The 11,102-nt window shown below is 54.3% G+C and overlaps 1 protein-coding gene across 1 annotated transcript in view; it reads right to left on the bottom strand.

Annotated features, from left to right (window-relative positions):
• Positions 1–447: 447 nt before the first annotated feature.
• Positions 448–11,102, bottom strand: part of SPNS2 (spinster homolog 2 (Drosophila)) — a 38,907-nt gene continuing 28,252 nt past the window's right edge. The window contains exons 5-13 of the mRNA XM_006899797.1: positions 6,436–6,587; positions 6,111–6,177; positions 4,627–4,769; positions 4,225–4,377; positions 3,917–4,106; positions 3,498–3,563; positions 1,201–1,299; positions 936–1,099; positions 448–490 (exon numbers count right to left, since the gene is read on the bottom strand). Of these exons, the coding sequence (XP_006899859.1) occupies positions 448–490; positions 936–1,099; positions 1,201–1,299; positions 3,498–3,563; positions 3,917–4,106; positions 4,225–4,377; positions 4,627–4,769; positions 6,111–6,177; positions 6,436–6,587 (1,077 nt within the window). The remainder of the gene's footprint in view (positions 491–935; positions 1,100–1,200; positions 1,300–3,497; positions 3,564–3,916; positions 4,107–4,224; positions 4,378–4,626; positions 4,770–6,110; positions 6,178–6,435; positions 6,588–11,102) is intronic.

Genomic DNA, 11,102 nt, shown 5'->3' with positions numbered 1-11,102 from the left:
GACCCTTGTGAGGAAGGAAGTGGTTGCTGATATATTGCAAGGAGGACCCTGGGGTCCGTCCTATAGTTCATCAGTAAGTTCAGGCAGCACTGGGGGAGCACAGAGCTGGCGGGGTGTGCTCGGGCCGGAGTGCCCAGAAGGGATGGTTCCTGTTCTGGAGCAAATCCCACAGCGGTGAAATGCTGCCCTGGAAGCTCTTCCCCCCCAAGTGCCAGCTCTGCCCCATCCCAAGGCGCTGCCTGCACTACGTGCTTTGCTAAGTGAGAGCGTGGAGAGTATTCATCTTCCCAGGGACACCTTGAATAGAAAGGCCTATCAATCTACTTCCAAAAATCCAGTCTGCTGAAAACCCAGCAGAGCCCAGTTCTGCTCTGACCCACGGTTGGCCAGACTGGGGCTTGGGTTTTTTGTGCCCTCACACCTGGTGTCTAGCCCACACTCACCACCTCAGACTTTCACGGATGCGGGCGGCACCACCAGTTGGTTCACCCTGGGGGAGAGACGGGCGAGGGTCAGGGTGGCAGGTCAGCGGGGGCCGGGCCCAAGCACTGCTGTGGCAGGTCGCGTCGTGGGGGCCGGCTGACCGGAAGCCCTGGGCAGGGACCTCGTCAGCCCCAGGGGGAGATGGGAGAGCCCAGAGGTCGGGAGAGGAGAGAAAGAGGAGTAAAGAGGAGAGGAGAAAGAAGTCAGAAAATGAGAGAAAAAGAAAGGGGAAGGGGGCCCTGCTCTGAAAACCATTAGCTCCAGAGAAAACCCTACACCAAGATTGACCTCCCCCAGGGGCCTCTCACCCCTCAAGCCTGGGCCACATGCACTCTGGCTGGGTGTGAACTTGGCCAGACACTGGACCCCCACCCCGAGTCACTGCCCACACTAGCCAGGGCTAAGTCACCATCCCCTGGCCACCCTAGGGTCAGAGGGACATCCCCACTCACTGCTGCTCAGCCTTGGCACGGTCGCTGAGGAAGAAGAGAGCGGTGGCGAGGAAGAACATGCCACCCAGGACCACCACGAACGGGCAGAGCATGAGGGCATAGCCCAGGCTCAGAAACTCCCAGAGCGGGGAGTCCTTGGTGCTCTGACGGATCAGGTCTGAGATCTGCCAGGATTGGGGGGCAGGGGTAAGCATCAGGGCAAGAGTTGCCCCTACTCCCCTCCGACCACCACCACCGATAGTCCAGACCCAGCCTGGCTACTTACAAAGCCGATGAGGTAGGGACTCCCAGCATCCCCCAGCAGGTGGGAGGTGAAGCTCTGCAAGGCCACAGCGGTGGCCCGGCGGGTGGGGATGACCACATACTGTGGGGGAGGAGGGCAGGTCAGCGGTAAGCAGCCAGCGGGGCTGAGCTCACCACCTGGCCCACCCTTCATTGGTGGAGGTCCCTACTCCCTGCTGTCAGAATCACTCCAGCCTCCTCCCCTAAAGCTGCCCTCCTCCATCTCCCCTCTTCAGCTCAACAGCTGGCATCTTCAGTCACCCTTCTGATTTGCCTCCATCTCCACCTTCCTGGACACAGCCTCATGGATGACACCCACCTCCACCACTCAACCCACCCCACTGAACTCATCACGGACCCCAGATTCCCCTCAGCAGCAGAAATGTTTGCCTCCCCTGCCTCTCATCCAGCCAAGGAGAGAACAGTTTGGGGGGGGTCACCCTGACACTATCACTGCAAGTCTTTAGTTGGAGCTCTCTGAGCCTTGTATTGCCTGTGATGCTGCTTCCCCTAACCCCACTGGCCTCCCTCCCATGGGGGGGACCTGCTTCCCTTAGGTTGTGTACTTGGCTCAGAGGCTGCTCACAGCTCATGGGGAAACTGAGGCCCAAGTTCCAAAGGGAACACTTGGAGTATAGCAGCTCTGGGGCTAGAAACCTGACTTTCTTGGGGCAGCTTGCTGCTTCTGCCACAAACTAAAGACCCATCTGGTTCCCAGTTCATTACGATCAGGGTAGGGATTGGGGTTCCTGCCTGGAAGTGCACCCTCTTTAGCCCATTGAGCCCCCAGGAACACTAAGAAGATTAAACCCCCTGGGTGCCCCCATCAGACCACGCAGACCCTGCCCCCCACATTGCCGTTCAGAGATGAGCAGACAAGGTCAGACTCAAGGGGCTGGGGGTGGGGGAACCAGCTTAGTGGGCATCCCTGAGTGGCCCCCTGCCCTGCGCTACCCAGAGACACCCCCACCAAGCCTGTATAGCCCCAGCTTTTTTTTAAATTTCTTATATATTAGTTTGCATACAAAATTCATATCCATTGTGGCCCCAGCTTTTATGGACAGTGTAGCCACGCCCAGCGGGTACCCTGGGGGCTGAGGGAAGAGACCTGGTTCAGATGAAATGATGTGGCCTCATTTCCAATGATAATTAGTCACTAGGATGTGACACTTAATAAAATGGGACATGATTTCCCTGGGACCCAGGCCCTGTCAGTGACTGAAAGGGCCCCCGGAGGCAGGGCACAGGGTTCAGGCTGACTCTCCCCGCCTAGTGGTGACCCTGCCTTCCCTGCCCCTCCCAGTCACCAAGCTGTGCACAGACTACATCAGACGCCATCCCCAGCCACAGGCCGATGGGGCAGTGAAAACCCGGGTGACAGGGAAATAGCAGGGAAGCTGGATGGGGATAAGGCAGCTTCCCAGAGTGGAAGAGGGCACAGGAACCCGAATCTGGACAGATGTCCTCTCCTGGGTCATCAGGTATTGTAGCATCAGACTCCATGCACCCTGGGGGTCCATCCAAGATGATCTCCCCACCCCCACCTCTGTGACCTGCTCTGTTCCTTCCATTCCCCACCCCAGCCCACCCCCGCCCATGCACTCTCTTTCATCCCCTCAGGGGGATCCCCTAGGAAAGACCAGGCACCCCTCCACTGCTGCCCCTTAGATTGCCTTGTCACTACGCCCCCTCATGGCCCCTCCTAGGCTGCCCCTGTCCCCATTCAGAGATACAAGCCCCAGCCGGTCGCTCTGATGGTCCTTTGTCCTCGGCTGGCTGGCCAGTCTGGGACCCATTGTTGGTCCTGTGAAGACAGCCTCTGTCCGGCCAGCCCAGCCGCAGGCACTCGGGCAGGGGCGCCTGGCTCGGGCGGCCGCAATCCTGGGGCTGCCGGCCTGGGACCCGGCCTGGGCTGGGAGGGGCATAGGCTGTGGACGCACGGACTCTGGGGGAGGAGTGCTGGCAGCCAGCACCACCTCCAGGCCAGCCTGGCACTGCCAGGCTCCTAGCCATAAACCTGAGCCTCTTGACATCCCCCCTCTTTCCCACCCAGCCAGAAGTGGGGCTTCTCATCCCTTCAGCCTGCTCAGCCCTGTCCCCGGATCTCTTATACCCTAATCTCCCTATCTCCACAATCACCTTCCTCCTCTCACCCCTGTGCCTCAAAGCCTTAATAGCACCCTTGCTTCACTACTTGCTTGCCCCAGCTGTTCTCCAGCCCCTCCTCCTGCAGTCCAGAGGCCTGGGTCAGCAGGCGGTGACCTTGGCCTGCTCACTCACCATGAGGATGTCCGCCGTGATGGCCCAGTTAGAAAAGAGCAGTGTCTCCCCCACAAAGATACAGATCTGTTCAGGGAAGATGGGAGAGCCATCAGGGGTTCTCCTTCACCCATCACCAGCCCTGGGATGCTCCCTGCATGCTGTGTGCTGACAGGAGGTCTCTCAAAAGCTTCCAATCCCTCCCTGGGGTCTGCATCTCCACGTAGTCACACTGATGAGATTCCCCTGCCCAAGCCACATCCAGAGGCCCTGAAGGATGTGGACCCCGGACAGAGCAGAGCCAGGGAACTGGCACCTTATAGTCTTCCCATGGGGCGACACAGTCCAACAAGTGGGATTGGATCTCCTGCTGCAGATCCTCGCCTGCAGCAACCTAAGCATATTCCCCCTCGCCCCAGGGCACCCCCCACTTCACTCACATAGGCCCCCACGATACTGCTCTTGGCGGCCACGAAGATGAGGCAGATGAAGATGGCGGAGCCCAGCATGCCTACTGCACACACCAGAGGGTCAGCCCGCTGCGTCCGCAGGCGGCACCAGCGTGTGGCTCCTGCCCCAGTGACCACGCCCAGGAAGCCTGTGAAGCAGGTGATGGCCCCAAAGATGAGGCTGTGGGGACAGAGGATGATGGGGCACAGGTTAGAGGGGGTGCACACAAGGCCAGGGACCATGGATTCTTCAGTCCAGGTGTCCTGACCCAAGCCCAGCCCACCAGGCCTGACCCCACCTGTCTTTGGCCCCACAGGGCGGGCTGCTGCATGTCTCTGCCGTCTTCTGCACGACTTGGGCGCGATGCAGGTAGAGGGGGATCCACATGCCCAGGGCCCCTGTGGCAAAGGACACAGCCGACGTGGCCAGAGAGGAGAAGACGTAGCTGCGACTGGGGAGAGGCCAGGCAGTGGTGTTTACTGAGTGAAGACAGCATCCCAGAAGAGGCTGCATCTGCCCCACTCTGTAGCCTACAGACTCCCCTGCTTCCCGCTTCCCCAGGGTCAGAGGTTCCCCCATTCCCTCTTAAGCTCTCAAATGGACAGCAAGGATGCTGATCATGGCACCTGGGCAGGGAGCCAGCTGAGGGGCCAGGTGGGCTTTCTTCTCAGCCGCCGACCCTCCTCCTATAAAGACTCACTTTCGGATCAAGGCCTTCATGTCTCGGAGCCACGAGGTCCGTGCTTTGAGTTGCCCGCCGAGCTGGTCTGCGTGCCCTCTCTTAGTGGCCGGCACCAGGACAAGGATGAGTGTTCCTGTGATCATGCCCAGGACTGGGGACACCTGGCCGAACACAGAATGAGGAATGAGGGCACCAGGACCCCAGTGACTGTGTTGCACTAGGTATAGGCAAGCTGTCCCTCTTGGGGTCCTCTCTGAGCCTGTCATTGGCCAGCCCTCCTGAGGGAGCCACTATGGTTGGGGCTGATGATGCCCCACAGAAAAGGGCCCTGCCCTAACCAAAACCCTTAACTCTGACCCTAAGGGCTTGGGGGTCCAAAATAGATTTTCTAGAGCAGGAAGTAGAGCAGAGGTGTGGAGGGGGAGATAGGAACAAATAGATGATCAGATGGATGGAGGAAAAAGGAAAGATGGCTGGACAGACAAATGGGGACTCAGTGGAGTGGTGAACAAGAGAAACTGGAAGAAAGATGGAGGGATGGATGGAGAGGAGTACATGGTTACAAATGGCATGGTGACCTTGGGAGAGAAGGGAGAGTACCTGGGGACAAGGTATCAGACACAGTCTTGGCCAAGCCTCTGGGGCTAGAAAAGTTCCCCAGGCCACTCCTCCCCTCAGGGCTTGGGAAAGGCCTGGGTGGGCAAGAGGCTTCCAGCTCATAGACCAACCAGCTCAACATCTGGGAGGGCCCATGTGAGTCCAGGCTAACAAGGACTCAGGGGTCACTTTGAGTCTTCCCTATGTCTACCCTAATGTCAAGAGTGGAATCTCAAGGCCCCCCAGGCTCCTGTCAGGATTGGAGTGGGGAATCCTGGTAGCCTGGATTCCAACCAGCCCCTCCCTCAGTCCATAGAATGGAGAAGGCTGCTTCGACCCCCACCAGCCCCAGAAGCCACAGACCAGGGAGTTCCTCTTGCTCCCATCAAGAAATTCCATGGAGGCCACTTCCTTCCTGCTTTTGAGGAAAAAACACTTTGTCTTTAGCTTCCGCTCCTCTGCGAGCCTGCAGATCTCTGTTTCCTCCCATTGCACTGTCCTGGGGCCTTGGCAAACTTGCCCCAAACCTCCCACGGGACAGGAAGTGGCTCCAGACCCTGGAAGCCCCCACACAGGGTCTTGCCCCACCCTCACCCTAGCCTACTGCCCGACCGGAAGTGGGAAATGTGGAACTGGAATTTCCTGTCCTGGAGTCCTCCTCTCAACCTGGGATTTTTAAGGAGATTTTAACTGCAGTCTGGGGGTCCCAAGAGCAGAGTGGGGCTGATTTCCCTCATACCTGGGCTCCCTGCCATTTCAGCCTAGACTTATCTAGACGGGAAGAGGCTTTGGAGCCCAGGCAGGAAGCTTGGAGGCCAAGTCTGTGTCCTAGCTTGAGGTGTGACCCTGAATCTCTGGGCAAGGGGTGCTCTGGGGTCCTGTGTGGGTGGGAACTCAGGCCTTACCCGCAAGGCCCAGTGCCAGTCCCCAGCTGCCTGCTTCACGCTGGATCCAGTGATGTAGCCCAGGCCACTGTGGAGAAGATCAGTGTTAGAAGGGATGGGTGGGGTGGGCCACATTCAGCAGCTTACAAGGCAGGTCACCCAGCCAGGCCACCCAGCATCGCCACCCAGTTAGCTGCCCAGGGAGAGGTCCTGCATTACCCTGAGGCCAGATAGCCACATGTTTAGTGAACTGAGGGCACCTACTGGCTCAACTCCAGGAAGAAAGAGTGGTCAAATGCCCCCTCCCCAGGGGCCTAACCCCAACTCTGGGCTCTCTGGGTCTCACCTGCCCAGCGGGATGGCAAAGTAGAAGACCGAGAGCATGAGCGTGCGTGTGTTCTTGGTGAAGAGGTCGCCAATGATGGTGGGTGCGATGGTGGAGTAGCTGGCCTCCCCGATACCCACCAGCCCTCGGGACAGCACGAGCAGCCAGAAGTACTGTGGGGGAGGAGAGGGGATGCTGGGGGACCATGTTCTTCCTCCACCTACTCCCCACCACCTGCAGGCTCCAGGGGCAAGGGGTAAGCATGGGACACAGATCTTCCTTCATCGGTGTCTGCATTCTCCAGACTACTGTGGACCTCAGTCTTTCCCTCTGTATAGTGGGCCTATTCAGCCAAGTGTTGGGATGAGCTTGGGCTTTCCTAAGCAGAAATGGTACTCCACCCCTATAAGCACTGGGCAGAGGAGACACAGCCTTCACCTGTTGGAATACAACCTCACTGGGTTCTAGACCCGCTTTGGTGGGGTGGGGGCTCAAATCATCCCCCATCCTGCAACCCTCTCCCAAGCAGAAGAGTCAGGCTGACCCCCTGGCAGCACTGAGGGTCCAGTGTGATTGGGGGGTAGGCAGGGCAGCCCAGTGGGCTCAGCGGCCCCTCCCCATACATACACATCAAAGAGCAAAGCCCAGCTTAGCTGGGAAGGGTGGGGCTGTGCCAGTTGGATGGTACTACGCCTTTGATGTGGACCCCCTCCCCCATGCCCTCAACTGTCCAGGGCCTGAGAACCCAGCCTGGTCATCTTTCCCCAGCCCCACCCAGCCCGCCCATCCGGCCAGCACTGCCCACGGCCAGCCCTGCCCTGGGTCTCCCTACTTCCCTCCATCTGCCCATTTTCCTTCTGGCTCTCTCGCTCTCTGCATCCCTGGACCTGCCTGTCCATCTCTGTCTGAGCTCATTTCTGTAGCTATTTCCCTCTGTCTCCCCACATCTCCACAGCTTGCTTTGGCTCTGTCTCCTTTTCCCTTTCTGGGACTCATCTACCCACCACCATTGCCCATTTCCCTCTTGGGTATTTATCCTTTTTTTCCCTGTATACTTATTGATTTACACCCGCTTTTTTATATATTCTGGCCATTGACCCTTTATTGCATGGTCTTTTCTCTCTCAACTTAGCCTGTGGGGTGTTTTATCACAGAGGAAGTTGTATTTGGTTTTATTTGATGCTTTCGAAGCTGTTTGATTCCTGCCTACTCGTTACTGGTTTCTAGATTTCTTGCTTTGCTCAGGAATGCCTGTACCCTACTGCCAAATTAGAAAGAAAATCCAAAAAAGCTCTTCCATTTCCTATCTGTTGCACTTTTAAGAGCGAGAAGTCAAGAGGGAGAGATTTCATCAACCATTATCCTTTGTACAATAGCGAGTAGATAAGGTCTTTTATGAGGGACCCTGTTTACTCTTCACAGGAAACGGCTTCATTGTACATTTGTTGGGAATCCCGCTCTGTCTCGACTTATGCATCCATGCATAAATAAACAACATCATGTCCTGCATGCCTGCTTTTAAAAAACAAACAGAAATGGCACCATTCTGTACAATCGGCTTTTTAAAAATTTTTCCCCTTCCACCTTTTCTGAAATCCACTTTACATTTGTCAACATAGATCCACTCCACACTTCTGTGGTTGAGAATTTCAAAGTAGGGACCTCCTCCATATTTCCTTTCCAAGGAGGAAGGTCTATTCCAACTTTTGGGACTTAACTTTCTAATAAATATTTCGCTATACCTTTCAAAAAAGAGTTTCAAAATAGGAACACACCCCATTTTCTTTGTATGTCTCCCATTGCTAGGCATTTCAGTTACTCTGCCATTTTTTTTGGTCAATGGCAATGCTGCATGAGTGACTGCCTGGCCACAAGGTGAAGCTTCTAGATGTAGCATGCTGGGCTGTGGGATTCTCCTGGTAGTTTACAGCTACCATCTCGCTCTCCAAAGAGACTCAACCTGATTTAGACTCCCCCAGCAGCGCCAAGTCCCTGATTCTTCACAGCTTTAACAGCACTCGGTACTGTCAGCCTTTTTAATTGTTGCGGATCTGATGGGTGTGAAGTGGTAGCTCATTGTTGTTTAATTTGCATTTCCCTGATTGCTGAGGAGAGGAGGCTGCTTGCTCTGTTTATTGCTCACTCGGGTGTCTTCCCCTGGAATTGCCTGCCACTACTATCTCTTGCTGGTTTCTCTATCGGGTTATTTTTCTTTTGCTTATTGACTTAGAGTTCTAAATTATTATTTTTTTTTTCCTTCTTCTCAGAGCTTGCTTTTTATTTCAGCTTATCTGGCACTTTGATTTGTAGTGTGACCTGACGTACAGACCAAACTTGATTTTCAACCCAGATGGACATTCACTCGCCCTAAACTGCTCATTTGAGATGCGACCAAATCCCCACTACATCAAGAACTCTGCTTCTTTGTTCTCTGGGTCAATTCCTTTGCTGTTTTAGTTAGAATGACTCTATCTGAGTATCTGGTAGGGGGAAGTCCCTCTCAATGTTCTTTTTTCTCTGTGTTCTTTCTTGGCTATTCTTTGGTATTTTCTTTGCAAGACGATCTTTAAGATCCACCAAACATCCACCAACCACCCCCCCCCCCTCAGGGGACTCGGACAGTGATTGCAGTGAATTCACAGATTAGCTGGAGGGGATCCTTGGGTTTTGCTCTCTGCCTCTGTTTATCTTCACTCCCCAGGCTCCATCTCTTCCACGTTCCAGATGTGGGCCAGCCTCAGCATCACGGCTCTGGGTTTGTGGGCTAGCTCAGAAAACGGCCTCAGAAGTCAAGCGACTGGAGGCCTGGTTAGGACAAGGGAGATTCAAAGAGGTCCTCAAAGTTCATGTTGTTGTGGTGGTGGTGGTTGTGTTGTTATGTGCCATCAAGTTAGAACTAACTCATAGCTGACCATAAAGTAGGTTTTCAGAGACTGTAAACCACACAGGAGGAGACTGCCTGTCTTTTTCATGCAGGAGTAGCTGGTAGATTCGAACCCAGGTACCTTTGAGTTGATAATATCACTCTTTACCACTAGATCACCAGAGCTCCTTGAAGCTCACAGTATATAGTGTTTATCTTTTACTGTGACAAACACTACCTGGTGCTGGAACTCACCTGGGCTAAGCCTCCTCTGTGAAGTCCCCTAGACCTCCAATTTCTCTGTCTACTTCCACGCGCCCTGTAATCCACATAGACCTGACCCTGCATTGCCCATCTAGAAAAGAACTTGTGAGGTTCAGTCAGTACTGAGCCCTCAGGAGAAAGCAGCCCTTCTCTTGCTCAGAATTCAAGGCCCTCCATAACCCTCTCCTTGCCTTCCTTTCCAGTCAAATCGTTCCCTTCATCCTTTTCCACTCCACTCTGTCATTGGCTGTCAATGTGTCTATCTCATCTTCACTAAAAGGCTGAGTCTCCATGTTCTGCCAGCCCAGCTCAAAGGCTATCACCCCATGGATTTCACGATGTTCTCTTTTCAGTGGGAACGCTCAGCACTTTGTAATCCTGGAGGCTCTGAGCTCGGCAGCTCCTGTCATGTCCCCCTCTCCCCTGCCCCGGCCTAGGAACACCTAAGGACAGGAGTTAGGTCCCCTCTTTTGGCTCCAGATAGAAAGCTTCTTGAGAGCAGAGCCTGAGTGTCTCCCCTCCTTCCACCATCTCTCACCACACCAGCCATCATGCGGTGTTCCAGTCTCTGTCTGAATACCCTTAGTGTTCAGAAGGGGGAGCTCTGGTGGTTTGTTGTTTGTTGTTATGTGCTGTCGAGTCACCTGAGACTCTTAGTGACGCTATGCACAACAGCCCTAAACTTTCCCCTACCCTGTGCCAATCTCATCATCTCTGACACACCTACCCCCATTTCCCCAGTGACTGAATCAATCCATCTCATCAAGGGTCTTCCTCTCCTGCGCTGTCCCTCCACCCTCTCAAGCATGACATCCCTCTCCACGGACCGATCCCTCCTTGCAACATGTCCAAAGTATGTCACATGGAGCTTCAGAATCCTTGCCTTCAAGTAGCAGCCCGGTTTCACTCTCTCCAGGACAAACTTGTTTTCTTAGCAGTCCATGGTATATTCAATACTCTTCTCCAACACCACAACTCAAAGGCATCAACTCTCCTTCTATCATCCCTAGTCATTTTTCAGCTCTCTGATGTATATCAAGTGATTGCAAAGACCATGGCCTGTATCAGGCGCACCTTAGTCTCCAGAATGACATCCTTGCGCTTCAGCACTTCCCATTTCAATACGTCTTTTAATTTCCTGGCTGTTGGTGCCAAGAATGTGGAGCCAAGACAACCAAAACTGTGAATAATCTCAATCTCTTCACCATCCATTATGATGCTTCCAATCGGCCCAGTGGTGAGAATCTTTGTTTTCTTGATATTGAGCCTCAAAATCTGGTGGGTTAGTGGTAAGGAATTGCACTGCCGATGCAAAGGTACATGCTTGGAATCCACCAGCTGCTCCGCAGGAAAAAGATGGGCAATCTCCTCCTGTACAACTTACTGCCTCTGAAAACTCACTGGAGAATCAGCTGTAGGTCGGTTCTGACTCGATGGTATACAACATGAACAGTGTTGAGAAACTCACAACTAATGAAACAACTTGTTACTGTTGTTGTTATGTGCTGTTGAGTCACCAGTTACTCATCGTGACCTATGTAAACAATAGCTCTGAACCCTG

This window comes from Elephantulus edwardii, unplaced genomic scaffold (genome assembly GCF_000299155.1).
Source record: "Elephantulus edwardii isolate Elephantulus edwardi_28Jun2011 unplaced genomic scaffold, EleEdw1.0 scaffold00267, whole genome shotgun sequence".
Classification (NCBI taxonomy): domain Eukaryota; kingdom Metazoa; phylum Chordata; class Mammalia; order Macroscelidea; family Macroscelididae; genus Elephantulus; species Elephantulus edwardii.
This window is presented reverse-complemented; position numbering and strand designations above follow the sequence as displayed.